General features: G+C 42.0%; 1 protein-coding gene across 1 annotated transcript in view; it reads left to right on the top strand.

Moving 5' to 3' along the window:
- The window catches only part of gfra4a (GDNF family receptor alpha 4a), a 125675-nt gene that overhangs the window by 77611 nt on the left and 23703 nt on the right, over positions 1-24361 (top strand). Inside the window, exons 2-4 of the mRNA XM_086152505.1 lie at positions 16247-16528; positions 17464-17544; positions 21433-21772. Coding sequence (XP_086008631.1) covers positions 16247-16528; positions 17464-17544; positions 21433-21772 — 703 coding nt within the window. The remainder of the gene's footprint in view (positions 1-16246; positions 16529-17463; positions 17545-21432; positions 21773-24361) is intronic.

The raw sequence follows: 24361 nt of genomic DNA, 5'->3' as shown, positions 1-24361 counted from the left end.
AAAAGGCCCTTTCTTTACAAATAACAAATGTAGGAGAGGAGGCGGGATGCGACTTTGTCTGAGCGTCACCGAGGACAGAGGGGATGGTAGTCCAGAATTAATGGATCCAAAATAATATTGATGGGGAGTGGAACAACTACAACTTATTATCATTTCCATGATTGATGATGGTCTTTGATTATTATTTGATAAATTGTGTGGGCTGAAAATCCCAAGGTGTTCGGATTACTCTGATTAAGGGCTGAAGGAATGAGAATATATGTATCTGTTTAGTGTGGTGAGTTTGGAGAATCATAACAATTTGGTTATCTTTTAAATAAATGTCTTTATGATGCACATGAAAGACAGGGGGGGTCAAGTCCCGTAATTTATGGATTATTAGCCGCTACTTTTTTCACACGCTTTGAACACTGTGGCTTAAACAAAGATTCATGGGTTTTTGTGGGCTAAAACATAATATTTAGCATTTTAAAATTGGACAAATGAAATTACATACAGACACTGCAGAACACATGCTTTTGGTTTACACAAGTGAACTTGAGAGCAACAACAAGAGAGAGAATAAAAAAAAGTGTGACAGAAGAATTCTGAGGCTGTTTGTTTTCGACACTGAAAAAGATGACTATAGTGGTTTTCCTGGCCAGGATAAAGATAGTGATCAATGGCTTTTCCTGGAAGGCTACTGCATTTATTTTTTTAACCAGGTGTGTTATAGGGAAAAAAGCAGATACGTAAAAAACAGTACGTATTTAATTAAAAGTTCAAAAAATCTTTCCGTATAACATCTTTTTTGTATCTCATGTTACAAATGGTGATATCTCAATATCTAATGTTAAAAATGGACACTTGAGGCTTATAGACAAGTGCAGTCTATGTGGTTTTTTTTTTCTTTTCTTTTCAAATCTAGTGGCTGCAGCAGATATTCAGGTGCACTCAATAGTTCAAAAATTATGCGCTGAAGTAATCTGATGTAATCTGAAGTAATCTCGTGGAGGTTCTGGACGTTTCGGTTTCTGTGCCACGGACAGGGCTCAACACTGCATAATGAGGCTCAGAATGTGGTTACCCAAGGAGAAGCTGTTTTTTAGCAGTACCTGGGTGTTACTGTTGCAGACTCTACAAGCCAGTGGAGAGCATCATCACATTTAAAATCAGATACTTGAAGCAGATGCTTCTCAAAGATGGGAACAGCAATCAAATTTACCATACCGCCTCTGACACTCAAAGTGCATGGCTGGCATTTAAAGACACAGCAGTGATGACTGTTACTCCTCGTCCACCCTGAAGTCATATTATCTTCAGTTTTATTTGTACATCCCCTTTAAAATTGCTTTGACTCATGGCAGCGGACATAACAACGTGTTTTCATTGCATCGTCTGCATACAACACAGTGCTCACGATGCAGCAGTGGGCAAAGGCTCACGATTTAGCACCACCTGCAGTTAGCCTGATATACCTGTAGTGGATGGAAGTACCATGGATGTATTGGGAGATCCAGACACACAATGACCGAGCTGTAGAATTGCAGCGGTGAAAAGAAACCCCCTGCTCTCTTTATGCTTCCTTTCCCCCCTCCTCTGGTGTTTATGTTGTTAGTAATCGGAGTCCCAACGCCTCCAAAATGGCCCACCTAACACATTACCTTACCACCTGGATTTGATTTATCAGGTCTAATTGCAGTTCGAAAGCCGAGAAGAGGCACAAGACTCTATACTTTTTACAATTGCAAAAGTAGACACCCCAGTAAATGGGCTACTTAGTGGTGGACATTTCCTGTGCGTTTGCTCTGAGGACACCACAAATGCTGGGACTGCACTGGTATGTTCAGAGGGTCTCTGTGTCATGTGAAGCAATTTTCTTTGTTTCTAGCCTTTGACTATTACTTAATTCATTCATTCATTCATTTATCTATACAGCTTACACTGCAAAAACTCAACACAGAAAGCCCACTTGTTGGAATCAAACCGGGGACTTGCTGTAAAGTGGAAGCACCCAACCACTGCGTCACTGTGCTGCCACTTTGGACTGTTTTAAGAAAATTCTCTGAAAAGTATAAATACACTTTGAGACACATTTGGAAAGAAATCCAGTCCATAAAGGACCAGGATAGAGATTATTTCTATTCTTCTTGTCATGAAACCTTAGGGGAGTCAAGGAAATGTTAGGATATATGAGAAATCCAGGTTATTTGGGTGTGGGGCTAATTTCAACTGTTGTGGCTCCTCCTGTCACACTGCTAAGTGGGATTAAATCAAGCAATCAAATTATTTCAGAAAAGTGTTTGGGAACAAATGTTTATGATGTTTATGTAAGACTGGCACATGGTGCTGTAAATAGACTGAGCACCCAGACGCTGACAGGAACACACAAACACACACACACACACACACAAACATACACACATACACAATCACACATCATCACAGAGTAGCAGACGCAAAACACGTTTTTGTGGCAGCGCCAGGGAAAAACAAGCACATGAACACTTTCAGTTATACATTCGCACACGCTCACACACACACACACACATGCACACACACAGCACTATCTTTCAACGACATTGCCAATAGAAACATGCACTTGGAGCTCTAAATAACACCCTTGGGAAGTGAGGCAGATAGGTGAGGTGTGTTCAGGACGCCGCTGAGAGAAAATTGAAATGAGACCACCATCGTTCACTTAGGAGAACCAGCATGTTGTTTTTGGGATCAATATACATTACTGACTCACATGATATAAGCCCTTCTGTACCTAAAGAGTGTCAGGATGATGCCCATGCACTGCAGCTGGCTGAGCAAGCCTAATGAGACCGTGTGAAGACCAAAGAGGGTGATCATGTTCCTCTGAGGGGAAACATAGCAACTCAACCAAAAAACAAAACTTAGACTTAGCATAATAATCCAAAATAAGCTCTGAAAATGAAATAAAAAACAGTCACACAGCGCAAGAGAAGAAAAAGCATTTTTTTGTTTCCTGACCTAACTGTTCTTAAATCTTAGCCTTGAACTTCAAGCTATGAGGCTAATGCTGACGTGAAGATTCAACATTTTGGCACCGAGAAGCCTGGTTTGCTCCCGGAAGTCTGAATTCTTAAGCAGTGTTAAGTCCTGGAACGCGCTATGAGCCAGATGCGCTATGCATCAATAGCTGAGGGAAGAAAGCTTACATGAAATAATCAAGAAACATACACCTTTTCCCAGGAAAGTTAGCATAATACAGGCTCACTTCTTGATACTGTTTGGTGACTTCAAGATTACTAAGGGAAATGGTTGTGCTTCTTAAAATCATTCCAGTTATAATCACTGCATTTCAAAATATGTTGGCGCTTGGTTTCTTTGTTTTATAGAATCTCTAGTTCAGCAAGAAACTGGCAAATATTATAACAGTCTTTAAGCATTTGACAAGTTTTTTTCTTTTCTGCATGAAGATGCCAAACAACATCTTCTTCAGGTTATGTCTTTGAACGATGGTCACCAATTGTGAACTCAATTGGCGTGATCCCCACTGACCGAATTGTCTAATACAGGGGTCGGCAATCTTTAACACCCAAAGAGCCATTTGGATCCGGTTTCCACGGAAAAGAAAACACTGGGAGTCATAATTACTTTTTGTCATCTAAAATAAAGGTACCACTGTATATATTGCTTTTTCTTACCTTTACACTTTGTATAAACAAATATAGTGTGTTGCTTATGAAATCCACAAAGTGCTACAGAGAAAATTAAATTTTATTTATTTAATGAACACATTTTGAACATTTTGAATTCTTGAAAAAATAATAACGGGTAGCCCATCATTAAGGGTAGTCAAAGCACCAAGGTGTTGACTCTTTCATATATTCCCCATTTGTAAACGCTTTCCCATGCCTTACTATTTCCTGAGCGGCCACAAAACTTGCATATGTAGTTAAATTTGCAGATTTCACCCATCTCTTGAATTGATTTTTCCTCAGATCAGCCTTCCACATCAGTTCTGAAACAGCTCTCTTTCTCTCTTCTCCCATCTGGATATTTTTCAGCAAAGGCTCTGTGTGTATTTTTGAAATCTCTTGGAACATTTGACTTTTTATTGTTAGCCAGTTTTTCTCCACAAATTAGGCATACTGGTAGGCCGCTCTCGTCAGAGGTAAATGCAAATGAATCTGCCCTGGCATCATTAAATGTTCTATTTTCTTCAGATATTTTTCTCTTCTTACATTTCTCCATATTTTGCCTACTTGGGGTTAAAAGTCTCGACAAATTGATGCCGTTTTGTCAGGTATACCGGCTTCCGCGAGTGTGATGTTAATTTTGAGCGTCGAACAATAGAAAATGTGATTTTATTTTAATATTTCAAGATCACAATAATCTTCCAATTTAGAACTAAAATTGAAAAATGAACTAACAAAAATAAAATACACTTCAATTAGATACTTATTTATTTTCCCAAGCCACTCGGAGACACAGTGTAAGGATGAAAAGAGCCGCGGGTTGCCGACCCCTTGTCTAATAGATAAGTTATAAGACTCGGCACCCAAAGCCACCATCCACGCCTGCCATTTTAAACAAAACGCAAAGCATTTGAGCAAAAACACAATTTCACCTTTTCTCTGGAACTGCACTCCTGCCACTTTTCATTTCAATCATTTTCTATTTTTAGCTTTTTGAGATTTTTTTTTAGTTTACCATTGGCACTTATTTACATGGCACTTGGAGGGAGGAAACTAAAGTGATTTTTTTTCAATTATTATTATCTAAAGGGATTTAGAAATTGGGGAAAAATTGCCCTAGTGTGTGAATGAGAGGATGAATGGTATGTCTGAGAGTGTATGTCCAGGGTATACCTCACCTCACTTGTTTGCAGCTGGGATGGGCTCTCGCATCCCCTGTGACCCTAAGTATGGGATAGGCACTAGACGATGGATGGATGGATGGATGGATGGATGGATGGATGGATGGATGGATGGATGGATGGATGGATGGATGGATGGACGGATGGATTCCAATTAACCTCTTGCATGCTTTTGGACTGTATGAGGAAACAACAAGGGCCTACTGTGGAAGTCGAACCATGCTGTAAGGCAGAAGCGCTGACCAGTCCCACCCATGGAACATAATATTTCCCTGCACAATATAATTCATGCCCCGCTGTCTACAGTGAGTGCCAGAAAAACAGGTATTTATCTGTGCAAGAACTTAAAAACATATTCTATTGTCTGTAATTGCTTTGTCTGAGGTTCTTTTCGTGTTTTTATTGGCACTGCACAATTTTGTCAGGGTTTGATGTGTTGGAGGCCAAACATCTGTAAGTTGACCGTTCTTTAAGACATTCACAAAAATCGCCAATTGACACATCCTGTTGTTCCAGGTCATTATTTTTTATCGAGACCTTAGTGTTGCGCCATTAAACAAAAATCGGATGCTGACTTGTTGAAGATTCCAAAGAGAATCCTCTTCAGTTCAAAAAACAATCACTTAGGGAACATATTTCAGCACTATTGTAAAATTTAGCCCAAATCTGTGGGCTCTTGATATTATCATGGCAACAGCATTGGAAGAGACATTTGATAAATTCCCACAGAGAGCAAGAGATTCTCCACTGCTGTTCAGTATAATTGCACATAAATGCTACTTTAATATATGTTCAGAAGTATCTTCATTATCATAAAATCCAATTTGCACTTTTTCCTTTTTTTTCAAAAGCGCTGATTGAAATCTGGGAGCTTTTTTTGTCTTTTGTTTCTTTTAAAAGGCAGATCTAATTTCACTCCAACAATCATTTCTCCATTAGCATTCATGCCAGCCAGATTTAAAAAAAAAAAAAATCAATCTATTATTATTTCGCCAAACCCCTGAATGCAGGAAGATGGGCTCTAGCTTGGGAGGGAAAAAAAAAATGTAAAAAGAAATATTAAAAGTGGTAATTTTCTCACTTGGTGAAATGGTAAAAAATAATAAGAGGGAAAAAATGAGATGGGGGGCTGCAGGTGTGCAGTTGGTTGGCAAAACAGCTGCCGAATGATATCGACTTCTGGCTGGAGGGAATTGTTATTCAGCGTCATGAGCCGCCCAGCGCTCTGCTGGTTCGTTCCTCCAAAGTTTTATGGTGATTTGCTGAATCGATGATGCTGAATTAAACAAAAAAAAAGGTAGTCCGTTCTGATCTATTTTCTGGATCATTGATACTAAAGAGATCATTTATACTAAAGAGATTCCTCTGCAAGCTAAAGTGTCCTAGCAGCTTTTTATGCTTGTGCAATCTTTGAACATTGTTATCTTTTTTAGCCACATTTGGCTAATCATTATTAGATAGTGCGATTAGGGCCACTGGGCTGATTTGGTCACGTGACCAGTCAGTTTTTATGTTTCAGTTTGTAAGCCATAAAAGGCTGAGTTTAATGTTATTTTCTCCTGCAAACCAGCCTCGTTTTTGTCCATAGTTGTGTTTTCGCACATTGAAGAGAAAATAAGTTTTAGAGTAGAGCACCTACATGTTTTTTTCCCTGTTTTTTCACAATAAAATCCCCAAAGGTCACCGGGGCTGTCAAGATCAATGGAGCTTCAATTTGATCCAGCTGATGTCCTCCGACTGAAATGAAAAATATGGCCTTAAAAAACAGAAGAAAAGAAGGGGGTAGTGGCTGTGAAAACCCACAATCCATATTCAGGACAAATGACAAAAACTGATGTTTGTCTGGCCACCATTTGGTGTTCAACATCACCGCCGTCATGACAATTAAAATAACCAGATCTGTGACCGTTCATCCAGCAAGGGGCAAATTAAAAGAAAAAAGCATTTTTCTGTTTCGTTTTGTGTCTTTTTTCGCTTTAACCCTCATCTGCTGATCAGCAGTGGCTGAAGGCGGCAATTGATGTATGCCGGTTTAAGTTGGAGATAAATGGAGGTGCGGAGGTCACGCCTGGCAACACAAGGGGACTGCGTGTTTCGTTGCCCTCTGACCACAAAACTGAGCCAAGACATTACCCCGCCGTCATAAAACCTGCTGAAATCTGCCTGCTATCGCTGCATCAGTGACGGGTATTTTCTGGACCATCATGAAGCCGGAGCTATTGGAGGTGTGGTTTTTCCCAAAATAAAATAAAATATAAATATCTATATCTATTAATATACGTATGATATATGTATATCTTTTGGACAAGTGACTAAGCCAGATTGCAGTTTCACCATTTGGTCACTTGGTTGCTCCTGTATCCACTTCCATTTATACACCTGCATCTATGTCAGTCTGTCTTGGTAGTTTATTACTTTTTTTTTTCTCTCCACCCATCACAAAAGTCCTTGAGTCCCTAGATAACATTTTATCACTTTTTTTTCCCAGAACAGCAAGTTGGAGACAGTTTTATGTGAAAACCAATTGCAGACACGGGAAATCTCCTTTTAACTGGATTTGCTGATTATCAGAAACGAAACAAAACAGTCCATACGTCCTGGTTCGGCAGTGAAAGCAGCGTACAGTGTTTTGTTTTTCTTGTAAGCGCCGTCGGCGCCACTACGACCGCCACCACCGCCGATGTTAATTCCTGCCGGTTGCAGCAAATTGGCATATTTATATGCTTTCAGTGTCAGCAAAGCTTGTCGCCATCCATTTTCCCTTTACTGCTAATTGTGACAGTCCTTTGCTCTGCCCGTCAAGCAAATTGCAGGTTTGCCTTTTGTTTTTTTTTTTCTTTTTTGTAAATGGCAACGAAGCCCCCAAACAGTTTGGGATCACAGAACTGTGAAGCAAATTCTTTTTTGTGTTCGTTCCAGGGGAATGGGTGGTGGCAACAGAAACTCTTTTCCTTGAAAATGTTTAGTTTAATGTCAGAATCTGCTCCTTGAGAGAAGACTCATAGTAGATGAGACAAACAAAAAGAGAGAAAGAGCAGGCGAGCGGGCCGGTTGATTATTTACCTCCGCGGGATAAACAGGAACCCATTGGACGGAACCAATTCCAATCACAAAACGGCTAACTTCTTCCTAATTGGTTTTTGAGCGTCTCCCTTTGAACGCGTGTTTGGTTCGCGGGCCAAAAAACCCTCTCTGTGACTATATCTCGCCACCCCCCTGTCAAATATCAAAAACCTACCTCCCTCCACGTCAGATAAGCTGCAATTTGAGCAAGACTTAACACCACCAGCCATTCAACAGCTTTTTTTTTTTTCCTTTTCGCTTTGAAGAGGCGAGGAGCTGAATCTTGCTTCGAGTTACCACACTCCGCCTCCACCCACCCCACCACCTTTCGCATCAGAACACCCACGAGGTTCGCCCACAATCCCCTCCTTCCACCTGAACTTGAGCAAAACATTATTTTTTTTCTTCCCAAATATTGCTTTCTTTTAAGCCAAGTGGAAAGCACTTCCTCGGGGGGGTTAAATCACAGGTATTTCGGTTTCGGGATTTGGAGAGGAGTTTTCTCCATACAAAAATTATATCAGTCAGATTTTTTTTTTTCCCCAAGGTGACGTTGTTTGATCCTGGCAAATTCTCAAGTGGAGATTATTTGCATCGGAAACGAGCTGCATTATCTCACCCGAGGTTTCTCTTCTTTTTTTCTTTTTTAAATTCCCATTTGCTTCACGATAAATTTGATTTTCAGACGAAGGGGGGGGGGGGGGGGGTCGGGGGGGGGGGGGGGGGGGCAGCAGTTGCTGGAAATGTTTCCTCTTTGCAGCGTCCAAAAACAATACACAAGAATGTTCATCTCATCTCACTCGTGATTTTTCGGTATTTTTCCTTTGTGAATATTTTCCCACAATTTTTGAAAGGTTGATGGAAACTGAAAAAACCCGTGGAGGGCTTTGAATGAATCTCCCACTGGTTGTACACGTCACAGATGCTTGCGCCACACCCGTCCCTACTGTGGTGCCTTAGCACCTTTGGTAATACAAAATTAAAAGGTTCCCTTTGAGCCAAGTAGTTCCTCGAACCAAATTTTAGCTGGACAGTTTTTAGAACTGAATTCTTGGAACCGCTATCAGAAAGAAGGTACAGACTCGACATAGCTAACAGTGGCTATATAACACTGATGCTACACTGATATGTAACACTGAGTTATCGCCGATGACAGCCGCATGCCCCCAGTGTTAGCAAGTAGCAAGATTCGCCTCTTCTTTTTTCTTTTTTTTTCTTTTCTTGTCAAACTCTTTAACAATGTTATCCAGGATCTAGTGTTTCACCAATTGACAAAATGATGAGGCAAAGATCAACAAAACGAAATGAGACGAACACCAAAGTTAAGGGTAACGCTGGCTAGCATCAGCCTGTTGCAGTTTTTTTTTTTGGAAGTATTTTGTGATTTTTCTTTTCTTTCCTTTTTTTCTTTAAGTCATGAGACAGGAGTGGACAAATACAGAATACATCTTGATTAGCCAAGTGTATCTCTCTTCTATTTTATCTTATTCTTATTTTTTTATTTCATTCAATCCCAAATTTACCTCTACGGTGCTCTTATCCCTTGAACCCAGAAAATCGATATTTATAAAAGTGCGGGAATTTTCGATCCTGTTTGTTCCGCGTTTTAGCTGTTGTTCCTGGATTTAAACGTTTTCGTGGTCGAAGCATCTAGTTTTTCTTGATTTTTTTCTCGCTTTTTTTCCCCCAGTTATTTTGGTTTGATTCAGACGAGATGTCCAGCCAGGACCATAGCTGTTAGTCTCTTCCAACAGATACTAGCTTTCCACACAGTACCCTCTTTCTGTTTCTTTTTCTGTTCTCATCTCATCAGCCAGCAGACTTCTAGCTCCACCTTGACTCAGGCTGAGATGTACAGCGATGACGGATTATTCCACCTCGACAGTCACAATCCGGCACGTTCCTGTTGGGTCTCAGGACTCAGCTTTCACTCCGCAACATGCCGTAATATCATCCATGATGAAGGTTTAATTGCGGAAATCCAGACGAGACAGGATTCTTGTCGCGTGGCTAATATTCAGCTCTTCTCACGCATTGATGAGGAAAGTCTGCCATTTTTGCAAAAGAGTTTCTCTTCATGTCCATAGCACACCGGCTGAAATGTAATTCAGTTTTTATGTAATTCAAGATTTTAATGTGACATTATAAAGGGAAGCATTCCAGACGTTCTTCGGTCAATTTCATCTTAGACTCAGCCAGACACCTCAGTAACTTTTCTAGACCTAAAGAAATGAAAAATTAATTCTAAACTTCCAAACTTTGGAAACCTAGTCTGCCATTTTTCAATTATTCAAAAGTATTGTATTGGCACATTCTTGTCTTTTGGACCAAAAGACAAGAATGGAGATTCACCCAAACTTTTGGTGAATCCGCATGAGTCGTTTCACTAAAGATGGACGACACGGACAGATATACAAACAAATATTACCGTAAAAATTGCAAATTATTCACACAATATGCATATCTGCGGACAGTTTTACTCATCGTTTAATCCCGATGTAACCGTACTCTCAGGGATCGTTTGGATCTTCAGTCAAAACAATGAAGTTCAGCAGGTTTGAAGAAGAGCACTTTGCCAACCATGGCGAGTTCGTCATGACTCAGCGGGAGGTTGAGTCAGAACAAACTCAAGGTAAAAAAACACTGTGTCAGACTCCTATTTAGTATTGATTTTCCAGTTTGTTATGCAAGTATATAAGGCCATATTGCGGCATGCTTCACAGAGCCAAAAGAACATGTCCACAGTTTATTAGCCCAAACCAGTATGTTCTACAGAGCTTGGCGTCGCCGGGTGGGGAGTGGAATAAACAAAGATGGCCTTGTAATAACATGGCGATGGAACCGCGAGTGGACTGCCACCTCGCTGTGACAAGTGTTTGGAGTCTCCATTTCCTCCCCGCCCTGGTTACCGCTTATCCATGGATGAAGTTGTCCATACAGGACAACCCAAAAAACATCCCTACAGCATGACCCCAAAATGGAAAATTCCAGCAACGGTCATTTCAAATGAAACTTTGACGGTTCCACTCAGTTGAAAAATGCGTTCTCTCTGCATGTGTAGGCAGCAAGTTAGGCTATGCAGTGTGTGTGTGTACATTCGTGCATGTCTTTGTCAAAAAAAAACAAACACAAAAAAAAAAAAAACCTCACTAACCCAAGCTTACTGTTCTGTATATTTCCTGTGCATCGTGTATTTGCAAGTGTATTTGCAGTCCCTATGTCCTCTATTGTAAGTCGCTTTGGATAAAAGCGTCTGCCAAATGCAATGTAATGTAATGTGTTCTTCATACCGCCGTCAAAGAACAGGCACTTGGTTCACTGACGACTAAATCCCCCATAGGTGTGAATGAGAAAATAAACAGTTGCATGTCTCCGTATATCTACCTGTGATTGACAGGTGACCCTTTAATTAATAGATAACTTGTCGAGATGAAGCCCTGCCCTCTGGTCCCCTCTGAATGACAGTCGGCAAACAATTTTTTCTCGAGTACCTCCACCTGGATGTTACGTTTCACTCTGTGAACGCAAAACGATGCAGGTTGTAAATCGCTTTAGCCCCTGCGCGGGGGTGTGTTTTGGGTTATGTTTGTTTGTTTTGTTGATTGCTACTGTAATAGTCTTATTAAACGGAACATGCAAACACATACACACACTAACTCACACATATGCGCATGTTGTCCAAAACAAACTCTCACAGGCTTATTAACATAAACTTCATTATTTTTAAAAGCATGTAAAAGCTTCTAGGCAGCTTTAGACTCGCCAAACATTCACTCGTCCTCAGGGGAAATAAAGCTTGCATTTGATTAGTGTATTAATGTCATGTGAAACAAGAGTAAACACACACACACACATACACACACGTGCACACACATGCACGCACGCTCAGCTCCTCTCCGGGCCACTCGCTAACAAATGTGACACTTTGTTTTGACTGGTGCAGAAACACTCCAGTGTAATTTTGAACATGTAGGGATGCATCGCAGCGATGCGTCATCCGCCCGCGTTTCATCCCGATTCAGTCGGCACTGTCAGACATATTCCCTGTGACAACTGCATGACTTCATGAATAATACAGCAACACCCCTCCACCCCTACCTCCGCCCACCCCCTGCTACCCCCTCGGGTTTTTCCAAGCGTACGTCTAAACGCTGGATTTTAAAAGGCGTCAGCGAGCGGCATCCCGTTGACCAAGTCGGATTTCTACTGACAAGGAGCGTTAGGACTCCACGCGGTTATTAAAAGTCTGATGGCCTCAGCGGTGATTCAGTGGATCATATAATCTCTCGTTCAGCCGCCAGTTGGTTTTTGATTCACTTTGATGCGGCTCTTCATGTTCGCCTCATCCATCATAGTTACAATTCCCCGGCCCGGGATTTATAATCCGTGGGGACGTAGTGAATTCTGACATACTAACCCCCAGAAGAAGTCCCGGAGGTCTCATCATGTCGCTTTTACAGTCCGTACCTTCTGGAGCTTCAGGGATAAAAAAAAACAGCATAAACATCTTAATTGCAGTTTTCTGACCAAACTGTCGAATAAACACATTTCAATTTGTCATCTGTTCAAAATAAAAATCTCAAGAGACACCTTTTTCTAGTTAGACTCAGCATAATGAATTGTAGACAGTGATAAGTCTTTGCTTCATCTTCGTCAAAAGTTACCGGATGAATTTTCTTCAAAAATCTTCTCTTCTCCCTTGAAGGCCTTTCGCCTCTTATTTGAGAGGCTTCTTCGGTTCTTCAGTTTTCACTTCATGTGATGAACATTCCAACTGTCCAAAACTGTCCTATGAACACATGCATGAAATAATGATGTAAACTTTGGAGACATTATATAGCTTTACATTTGATCGACCAAAATCCATTCAAAAAAAATAGTCATTTTGAGAGGTGTCTGCATGTCCGCTTGCTCTGATGAGAAAAGGCAGGGGTTATCATAGCATTATGACATCATGACTCCAGACTCATTTTAATTGGTTAATCACATTTAATACTAAAATAGTGAGAGATTTGTTAGGGAAGTTGTTCTGATGAGGTCAAATGTCTTGTGGTGTCACTTTAGGATTTTGCTGTAACGGTGGAAGACTCTTTGACAATGATGTAATGACGTTCCATGGGGGTAGGCATAGGCTAACTCTTTTGGTGCTTAGCTAACTAGCTTAGCTGTGCAATGCGGGAGAGACAGATGTCTTCTATTTCTGTTTCTTCTATTTATTTTTAATCACACTGACCACCCTGGCCATCAATTGCATGATACAAATTATAGAAGAGGGATGAGACGCCTTTAAAAATATTTTTCAAATTAAGTACAAGCAATGTTATAAATTAATGCATAGTTTAATAGCATTTTAATAGCATTCAGATATATAACAGGCAAAAAAATAAATAAATAAACAAAAGTTTGTTTGATGAATTAATCAGCATATGCACATGAGCTTAATCTTCAAAATCATGTTAATTTTCCCATCATTCCAGGACGAAGATCTACGGAAGAGTGCGGAAAACATTTAGTGCATCTCTTTAACGTGACCTGTTGCACTTCCCCTTTGTCCTCATACAGCTGATTTGTTTTGACAATGTCTTTCTGGAGGGCAGTTCGTAGTTTGCATCAGCTGAATCAATCTGCAGCACATCTTTTAACCCTTTCTTCTGCCACTGAGAGGAGCGTGGGCTACAGTCCACAACGATCCATCTCGCCAATGGATTGGTCGAATAATCCGATGTTGACTTGGACATTTAGTGACATGAGTTCAAGTCTCGTCCATCATACTGTCGCACTGTGCATCGGTTTAACTTGTCCCTGTGGAACTAGCGCACCTTGGTGCAAATTAAAGTCTGATTAAATTTCATTACTTTCATGAGCTGTTTTTTTTTTCTGTGGTTACTTAACCAAAATGAACAACTTAAATTTCCAGACACAAAAAAAAATAAATCAAATAATTTGAAAAAGCAACATCTCAAATTGTATTGATCCACGGGCGAGCATGAGGAGAGGCATGTGACTCTGCACATCGACCTGAAGAACTAAATGAACGAGCGTCACTCAAACATTGCTGATTAAATTCATTCAGTTCTTCAGGGTGCTCAGCACTGCCTTCAGGGTTAGTCGAGGAGAGATTGGAATCCAGACAGGGGCTTTTGGTTGAACAGTTTATTATCATAGGAAAGGAGGTCATTTTTGTATTTATTTTTCATCTTTTTCATCTCAGATGAGAAGCACTGAATTCAAAAAAACTGCAGTGAGTAAGAAATAAGTAGTGAATACAGGTGGTCCTCACTTAACAGCGGGGTTACGTTCCAAGGGGTCTGTCGTGAGGCGTGTTTGTCATTAAGCGAAACACCGTTTCTATCCCACTACCGTACAGTATTTGCATACATATCGGCCATTTGTACCGTGCTATTTTACCTTTTTTTCCTTTGATGTTTGTATTTGCATGAATTTATGCCAATTATCAGCATGGGTAGGCGCATACAATATAAACTCACTCACAACTCCGCTGCCAATGCATTCTGCGCGTATTTCAATATTATCGCAATATTATTTAACGTCATCGCCCCGTCATAATGCCGAGTGGTTGTTAACTGAGTATGTCCTTAAGTGAAGACCACCTGTATTAAACTATGTATGTAGTCGTAACACATGCTGCTGTTCAAATTAAAGTTTCGTACTTTCCATTTAATTTTTCCACATTTCTGGCCAATATTTGTTGCACAAAGTGATATTTTGTAATTCTAAATTGTATATTCTTTTACTTTCTTCAGACACTTTTCAAAATTTGTGATGAAGCCACCATAGAAAAAATTTGCAGTATTACTTTATAATTAATCTGCCCAAAATAGCTCTGATTGACTTCACAGTGATTTCACAGTGAAGTACAACATTACAATACACTATAATAATAAAATAAAGTATGGATGGTGTTGAGCAGTCAGTGCAGTGAGTCAGTTTACTCACATCATTTGGGCTGCCTTTCCAGAACAACGGTTCTGACTGTTGTTTTTGGCTATGCACCCAACTACAGTTCAGTTTACCCACCCTTCTTGCGGTCCCTAGAGGGGCTGCTAGAGAGCGCTCCTACTGGGGACTCCCTCATTCGACTGGGAGACTTCAACACTCACGTTGGCAACGACAATGCGACTCGGAAGGGTAGGAGTGAGAGGAATGGCCCCCCCATCTGAATCCGAGTGGTGTTTTGTTATTGGACTTCTGTGCTCGTAACGAACGCCATGTTCAGACATAAAGGTGTCCGTATGTGCACTTGGCACCAACACACCTTAGGCCGCAGTCCTTTGATCGACCTTGTGCTTGTATCATCTGACTTGCGGCCGCATGTCCCGGAAACTCAGGTGAAGAGAGGGGCGGAGCTGTCAGCTGATCATCACCTGGTGGTTTGCTAGCTCCGATGGTGGGGGAGGATGCCGGTCAGACCTGGCAGACCCAAACGTAACATGAGGGTCTGCTGAGAATGTCTTGCAGAGTCCCTGGTGAGAAGGAGTTTCAACTCCCACCTCCAGCAGAAGTACCACCACGTCCTGAGGGATATGAGTCTGTCCTTCTATTGTCGAGACGACAGACTGGAGCTGCGGGCTTAAGGTGGTCGGCACCTGTTGGGGCGGCAACCCTCGCACCTGCTTGTGGACTCCAGCGGTGAGGGATGCTGTCAAACTGAAGAAGGAGTCCTATCAGGCCTTTCTGGCCTGCGGGACGCGGCTGACAGGTATTGGCCTGCGGCTTCGGTGGTTGCTGAGGCAAAAGCTCGGGCGCGGGAGGAGTTTTGGGAGAGCGACTTCCGGTGGATGTCAAGGAGATTCTGGTCCACCATCCAGTGGCTCAGGAGGAGGAATTAGTGCTCTATTAACACTGTATCGAGGGGTTTTGTTGGCTTCATCAGACCATGATCCCCAGCTCTCACTGGAATAGTTCGCAGCCGAGTGTGAAGCGGCCAGGATGAGGATCAGCACCTCCAAATCCGAGGCCATGGTGCTCAACCGGAAACGGGTGGAATGCCCACTCCGGATCGGGGAAGAGGTCCTGCCCCAAGTGGAGGAGTTCAAGTATCTCAGGGTCTTGTTCACGAGATTGAGATTGACAGGCGGACCGGAGCGGCGTCTGCAGCGATGCGGACTCTGTCTGTTGTGGCGAAGAGGATCAATAATTTACCGGTCAATCGACATTCCCACCCTTACCTATGTTCATGAGCTGTGGGTAGTGGATGGATCGATGATTAATATCTGTGTACCCCCTCCATTCTTTTCCCCTTCAGTTCTTTCCCTTCTTTACTTTAAGTGTGTTTGAAAAACTTTCCTACAGCGGAGAATCTATATTTTTATTTCCCCTCCTTCTCCGCAGGAGTCCCGCACCTGGCTGTCTCAATGGGTGGGAGGGACTGCCTCCGTGCAGGCGACACCTGCTCCAGCGACGACACCTGCAGCCCCCGCCTACGGACGCTTCGGCAGTGTGTAGCCGGGGACGGCAGCGTCAAACTGGGGCCCGGGGCCCGTAACCAGTGTGAGAACGCCATGACGGCGCTGTTGTCCACGCCGCTACACGGCTGCCAGTGTAAACGGGGGATGAAGAAGGAGAAGAACTGCCTGAGCATCTACTGGAGTCTCCATCAGTCAGTGCTCCATGGTGAGATACCAGGGTGGAGAGCGGTGTCTGATTCCTTATTTTCTTTTTGAAAGACAAACAATTCTAAAAAATCCTTAAAAAATTAAATCTAGTATGCTACATTGAACCTTTATTTAAAAGATATTCAAAAAAAGTAAATACTCCCACATTTCCAGAAATTTTAAAAATCCTCATAAATAAATGAACCACTCAAAGTCATTCAAACGTCAAATAATGAAAAGATCACATCTACATAAATACAAACAACAGTGTAATAGAAGTGTTTATAAGCCGTCCATCCATTATTATTCATTTTTATCATCACCATCATCATCATTGTCAGGATAATAATAAATAAAAGGAGATGAATACTTCATATCTTCATTTCATTTTAATTATTTTCTTTTTATATTTTTTATCATTTTTTATTTTCAGTATTAACCACAGCAGTCTTTAACAGGTGAAAAAAAATTACTGGATCCATCAGAGAGCAAGTAACTGTATGATCACCTGGGGATATTCAAAAGGTGGTCCCCGGGGCCATCCGCTGATCCCAGCGCACAAATTACAATGTTTATTTCTCGGACTGTTCTCAAACCCATAGTGTTACTAATTGGCTTTTAACCTGAACGGAAACACATTTGTGGGTGGGATGTTTGAAGCTGTTGTTAATTCATATCCCACTCTAATTGCTTTTCCATGATGTAAAGGCCAGGATTTTCTGTAATAACATGGTAGAAGCTCGCAGCAGCTATTGGGGCTTTTGAACCCCCCACACCTCATCACATGTGATGTGGCCATTCAAAGACAGAAGCACAAAGAGAAATCCAAACATGCCATTTCCTTTTGGAGGTGGATTTCACATAGAACAATGTTTCCCCTCTAAGGACAGAATCATGTCGGTACTTTGCATCGTCAGGGCAACAAACACTGACTTCTATCTTCACGTCTGGCAGGTCTCAGCCTGGTGGAGAGTTACCCATATGAGCAGGAGGAAAGAGGCTCCGACTATGTCCGCCTGGCCTCCATCGCTGCAGGTGAGCCGGGGAAGGGGCTTTGGGTGTAGGGCTGGGGTCGCTGGAGGGTTGCGCAAGGGGGAGATAATGTAGATCTTATCTTATGGACGCAGCAGGGCAGGGGGCCCGGGGAGCCGTGGGCGAGCCTCGGGGCATCAGTGTACCGTTGTTTGGCCCCCAGGCACAGATTAATTACCCATTCGTTTTAATACACCGGGAAAGACAAAAACCATAGGGTGGCGAGCGATGGGCTGTTGCTGGGCTTTATACAAAAGTGCATAATAAAAAAAATACCAGAACAGGGAAAGACGAAGGGGTCTGTTTGTTTACTCCGAAAATTACTTGGCTGCCTTCGCAAAAAGACTGAGGCCTGCACACAAATTAGTTTTGTTTTTAATCTTAATGTAGAGGAACAGGAATTCAATTGCTGCATTTCACTGCCAGTCATTACCCCCAAAAAGAAGAAATTATGCGATCCGTTAGAGGTACTTGTACACTGTCGATGAACAGTTGCTTTGCACCAATTTTCAATTTGCTTGCAAAGTGTTTGGCGCAACATGTTTCACAAATGTTACTGCTTCAGTAATGTAAAGTATCACTACCGTTTTACGTTTCATTATTTTAAGTTTGATTTTATGTCTATTTATAAACATTATTTGAATAAACACATTTTTTAAAACTACCAAATCATGTTGCTCAGCTATAGACATAATAATGTTGTAATATCATGTTATAACAAGGCTTGGATCGTTCTCTTACAGGCTGTTTCAAAGTGGCTCCACAAAGTACAACAATAAAATCCTGTACTACTTAGGATAAAATACACACCATGATATATTACAATAATATGTTCTCACAATAAGTACTTGGATTTCAAAACCATTTAGGGACATTAGTTTTATATTGTTTTAATACATCAACATTTACTGAAATTAAAGCAAATTAAAAAAAGTCAACCGACATGTTATCTTGCTTTAGAGCTGTCCAGCAAGTTGTTTTTCATAATTTTACATTCGATATATTTGTACTGAATTATAGTATAATTATATCTCTGTTAGCCACTGTGAGACTGAGGGGAATATGGTGCTTGTAAAACCAATCTTTGTTTCCAGTTTACAAAACAGAGACTTTGGGCGGGCGTATTTAATTAACGTAACTGGAAAATTTGCCCGAGAGAGAAGAGGTAGGAAATTAACCAACAACTGCGTTCTTTACAAGGTTAGATGTTCCTCAACTGCCACACCAACATTCCTCCTATTGGTTTTGTTTATTTTTTCTTTTTTTCTTTTAGATAAAAACCAAGCTAATAAGCTAACAAATTACCAGTTCCCTGCCCTAGCCAACAGCAGTCTTATGTATATCATTGGGGTTTTCAACTGGCCATCTTCTTTCATCAAAGTTTCATTAAGTTAGGCCGACGACACCTCAATGAAATCTAGTGTCCTTGAAACACCTCCTTCACCGCACAGCAGATCTACCAACAATCCAACCATAGTGACCTCCCCAGCCCCTGTGTCCTCCTAAATCTTCTCTACATTGCTTTGTCTGTGACATTGCCTTATCACATTTTACTGCCTCCAGTTGCCTATGTACCTCTTCAACTATCATCTTCCTGTTTTCTACTATTGATATCTCGTTCCATAATGTTTTCATGGCCTCAACTCTGAGTCTCCATGTCCATGTTGCACTTGGTCTGTGATATCCCACTGTCTAAGGACTGCCTGTGTTTACTTCACCGCCACCTCTTCCCTGTGGGCGCAACACCAATAACAACTAGATTCTTTGACGGAGTCAGAGTCATTTCAAATCTAATCTTTGCGCACTTGAACTTCTTAGTCGGGCTAGAAACTAGCAACTCCAATATGACTTTCCAATACAGGTCTGCGCTCCTTTGGCAGCACAGGACTCTAGGACATTTTCTAATAAATGAGTTAATCATCCTTTCAAGTTTTTCTGCTATTTAAAGAGGAACCTCACACACAATCAACGGTCAAATCAAGCGAGGCAACAATCCAAACTGCAAACACTACATCTTCAGCTTTCCTGGGAGCCCTGAGCTGAAATGCCTTGAATCAGTTCTTGCCTCATCTCTTCAAATTGTCCCTTATCATATCATCTTCCCAGACTCTTCACTGTGTTCTCTAATACTGTCGGTGCCACCTCATCATTTGTAACATATATATATATACTACTGAGTGCTAAGCTAGCTAGCTCAACTTTCTTGGAAAGTTTCAAAGGATCTCCCAGTTTGATCTCCCATTTCAATCTACATGCGAGTAAATATTAGATTCGGAGCTGGCGTTGCATCCCTCTGGAGGAGGACAAGGAAGAAGAGGAGAAGGTGGAGGCGGAGGTTCCGCAACAACACTCTGACATGGATAAAGTCAGGATAAAGAATTACGTTGTAAAAACAAAACTTGTTTGCATATTCCATTCCAGGTGCAAGTGGCTTCCTGGATGCAATTCGTCATCCCATCCAGCAGGTCCATCCCCACAGATGCCCCTCCACCTCCCCCATCCTCCACCCTCGGGCTGCTTTGCAGTTGCGTTGGGAATAACCCCTGCTTTGTGACGGGTTGTTAGCTCACCCTGCAAGGCCATTCGTATTTTATATGACAGCTGGGAGCAAGGCGAAACCCACCGCCAGACGCAACTACGGGCAGTTTACAGACTAATGAGCAGCGTTATCTGCCAGAGGAGCTGAGCGTCATTACAGGCGGATTGACTGGAAGGTCGCTTGGGGAAGAGGAAAAGAAAAGAAGTAACCAACACGAGTATGATGATGCACAGGGATACAATGCAAAAAGATACAAATAGTCAGGAGGAGGAGCGAACTGCCTCATTACTGGCCGTGTGTGCGTGTGTGTGTGTGTGTGTGTGGTGGGGGTTGACGATTGGATGGACTAATGCGGAAGAGGACTTGATGGGAGGGAATGAAACGCAGATGATTCATACAATCCTGTTCCAGAGTTGGGGGTTGGACTTTCATTTATTTCTAGGAAAGAGCTTTACAGCATCTCAATGGACTTCTAAATTGAGTCGAGACAGAGGCCCAAATAGCCCCACCGCTAACATCTGGGTTAGCCTCCGGCTAATCTGCTTAGCCCTCGGCTAATGGAATGGTGATGGTGTGTCTCAATCACCTCCTCTGCACATTTTAAATGTTAGCTATGCAGACAAATAAACACTGAAAAAAGCTAGAGATTTCTTATAGAGGTTGTGACCTTCAAAATAAAAGTACAACATTTTAAAACGCTCCTCTCTCCACTTGAGTCCAAGAGGGAAGCAACTTTTCTAGGCTGATTGACCAATGGCATAGTTGCAGTTCCGTTGCTCAGCCACCATGAAAATTTGAATAGACACTGGACTCTTCCTGTATCCCCCTGTATTATGACGATGAAGAGATAACTGATGTGAGGAGGGAGGTAGTCCCAAGCAAGTCAGCCTGGTGTGGAGACATTTGCAGCCAGGAGGGAGCCGGGTCAGATTTGGAAACGCAGGAAAAAGGAGCTGAGAAGATGAGAGCGGTAATTACCGCCTTGTTGTGCGGTTGGGGAGACGGAAGGGGACGCTTTTTTCAGCACTGCCACTCCGAATTAACCCGGTAGAATGAAATATTCAGCCGTCAGGCCTTGGCTGAAACCCACCCAGCACCCGTGCTCATGCAACATTCAAACCCTGTTCATGTTCTATTCATTACAAGGGAGCCCATTACGTATAATCATCGCTTTGGTTTGGCTCAAAGGTGCAATGTTGCATTCACTGACACACCTCGCGGTCCGAGGGTGGGAGTCGATACTCCGGGCAGGTGTGGGGTGTCATTGGTAGGCACTAGCCGGGATTTGATTTCGCCATTCGAGTGGATGACGTGTTCTCTATCTGCCTTACCCACTGGTGCCTCCGTTGCAGAGTCGGAGGTGACGACAGTGAACCGCTGCCTAGACGCAGCCAAGGCCTGCAACATTGACGAGACGTGTCAGAAGCTCCGCACCGAGTATGTCTCAGCCTGCATCCAGCCGTCGGCCCGCTCGGGGCCCTGCAACCGACCCAAGTGCAACAAGGCTCTTAGGAAGTTCTTCGACCGGGTCCCCCCCGACTACACTCACGAGCTCCTGTTCTGCCCTTGCACCGACACCGCCTGTGCTGAGCGCCGCCGACAGACTATCGTCCCATCCTGCTCCTACGAGGACAAAGACAAGCCCAACTGCCTGGCCCAGCTGAGGGTCTGCAAGGCCGACTATGTCTGCAGGTACGTCCCTGTCCACTGCGGAGAAGACCCCAAGGTCTGCAGGTGTTCGTTAATGTGATGCAGATGGTGAAATCCTCCATTTTAATGCCGTCTGGCTCAAAAAGTATGGGACATGGGTCATTTTAGCGCTGCCTGCAAGGAGGAAAAATATGCAAATCAGTTAATTTTCCCGCGTTCTGTGATTTACTCATCCTCATACCAGTTTAGGCAGTTGTGACAGTTAACATCAGTTCTGCTTTTAAAGTGGTATAAATCAGCAAATGAGAATGCTGATTTTTTTTCCCTTTTATTCTCTAAATTATATCTTCAAATTTTAGCCCTTTCCATTTCTTGTTTTGAAGAGCTGAATTGAAAACCTGGACGTGATTCGTTCTCCATGACTAAAACCCCTCGAAACGGCGGCGCCCTCATCATGTTTGCACCTCCTGCAGGTTTTTAGAGTCCATCAAAAGCAAATAAAAAAAAAAAAAAAAAAATACAAACCAAATCTGAAGTTGGTCAGAGCATGATAGAGTCTTTCTTTTGGATTCTTGCATATTACAGCAGTCGTCAGTCATTCATTAATTATCTTCTGCTTATCTGGCACATTTGGGCATGGAGATACTGGAGCCTTTCCCAGCTGTCATTGGGCGAGAGGCAGGGCACACCCTGGACTAGTCACCAGTCGATCACAGGGCTACATATATAGACAAACAACTACTCACTCTCTCATTCACACATCTGGGCATTTTTTCCAATTAATTGTACTTAACCTTTTGCATGTTTTTTGACTGTGGGAGACAATCGGAGAACCTCGAAAAGCCCACACAGACATGGGAGGAATATGTAAACTCCACACAGAAAGACCCGATGTGGAAATCGAACCAGGGTCCTTCGATGCAGTAGCGCCCAGTATTTCTCTTGGCAGGGCTTTAAGGTATGGGGAACAAATATTAGGCAAAATTAAGTCATACTTTTGACCAAAAAATGATGAAGTACATAGATATTTGTTCACGATAAACCTGTGTTGTCAACTAAGTATCTTGATACTGTGTTGTGAATGCAGCTTTGTTCTTCCTTTCCTCATTTGGACGGAAAATCTGTTGAATTTTAATCACTAAAATCAAAATAGCTTTTCAATCTCTCTGTGCCAGGTTTTGGGACAGGCCCGTTTGTGCATCCAAACCAGACCCGATCCATGAGTGTAGTAACCCAGTGAGTGTAGTGGTCCAGTAACAAATGCCCACGGACAGGTGCGGGCCCACAGCCCCAGGTCGGGGAACACTCACTTTTCTGCATGGAATACAACAGTGTAATTTTTAAGTGGTGACTCTGTCCGGACAAAAATAAGGACAAAAAAACGTGATTGCAGGTGGCATCTACACCAGCAGACAATTTGCCGGCTCGACAAAGTTTATTTACAGATAACCGCATTCAAGTACAAATACGATGATGTTGATTCTAGGAGAGTCTGATTTACCCATCGGTTGTGTCTGAATGCTGTCATGACTGATGATGACCTGCAGATTAAATTTAAAACATCCCTTTTATGAATGAGAGGGAGGCTTTCTGGCCCTGTTGCATTAACAATTCTTTGTATTCACTGCTCACTAACCCCCACCAAAGTTACGGCTAAAGTATTCACATCCAACCCAAATACCAGTAACAATAAAAAACTGAAATGAAATTAAATGAAATGAAAAAAGGGGTTAGAATTTCTTACACTTCATGTATCAATCAGGCTGTCTTCAACAGACACTATTGATTAGCTAGGGCATTCCTGAATGTGCCAACCCTGAACCGAAACATTTCTGATCTAAATGGCTCTTGTTGTTTGGTTTCGTCCTCATTAACACGCCACTACGGCTTACTTTTTTAAATGTATTAATATTCATTTTTCATCTGCGAGGGTTGAATGTCACCACTGATCTTTGACTCGCCAACTGAAGGAGGAAAATGCTTCCTGTACAGAGATACATAAAGGTTTTCATTTAAGCGTTGGTTAATTGATCACCCTGGAAATGAAAGGGTGATCAGGGCCACTTTCCTGGTTTTCTTTCTCCATATGACTGAAAAAAAATCACCCTTAACCAAATTTGCTTAATCCAATAATTAAAACAAATTAATTAAATTAACTAGAACATTACAGCCTCTGAAGCGGAGCTTGTACTTCAGTGAAGAGGCGTTAGTAAAAATTAAAGGCATAAAACCCCAGTTTTAATTTGCATTCAAAACCGCAGTCTAACCTATGAAATAAAAGTCAATGGGTAAATGGTCAATAATGATCAGTTTGTTGTAATGAAATTTAAAAAAAAAATGAAATCTAACCAAGAAAATTCAGTAAAAATGACACAGAGAAATTATCGTCTTGATTAAAAAAACAGATATTGAAAAAAATAAATATTCCTGATAAGATTCTTCCTTTCATTTAGTTTAGCTACTTATCCTCTACAAATGGCGGGAGCGGGGCTGCAACCAGTCCATGCTGACAACAAGCCAAGAGACGGGGCTTAACTGTCCCCTGTCAATCAGAGGTGGCACGTAGAGATTTCCAGCACATCACTCTCTGTTTTACTCTTGCAAAACCCTCTGACTGTTGGACCCCAGGAG

The sequence above is a fragment of the Fistularia commersonii genome, chromosome 1 (assembly GCF_037954325.1).
Source record: "Fistularia commersonii isolate RoL2024-O1a breed Wild chromosome 1, RoL_Fcom_v1.0, whole genome shotgun sequence".
Classification (NCBI taxonomy): domain Eukaryota; kingdom Metazoa; phylum Chordata; class Actinopteri; order Syngnathiformes; family Fistulariidae; genus Fistularia; species Fistularia commersonii.
The sequence above is the reverse complement of the archived record's forward strand: the minus strand, read 5'-3'. Positions and strand labels throughout refer to the sequence as shown.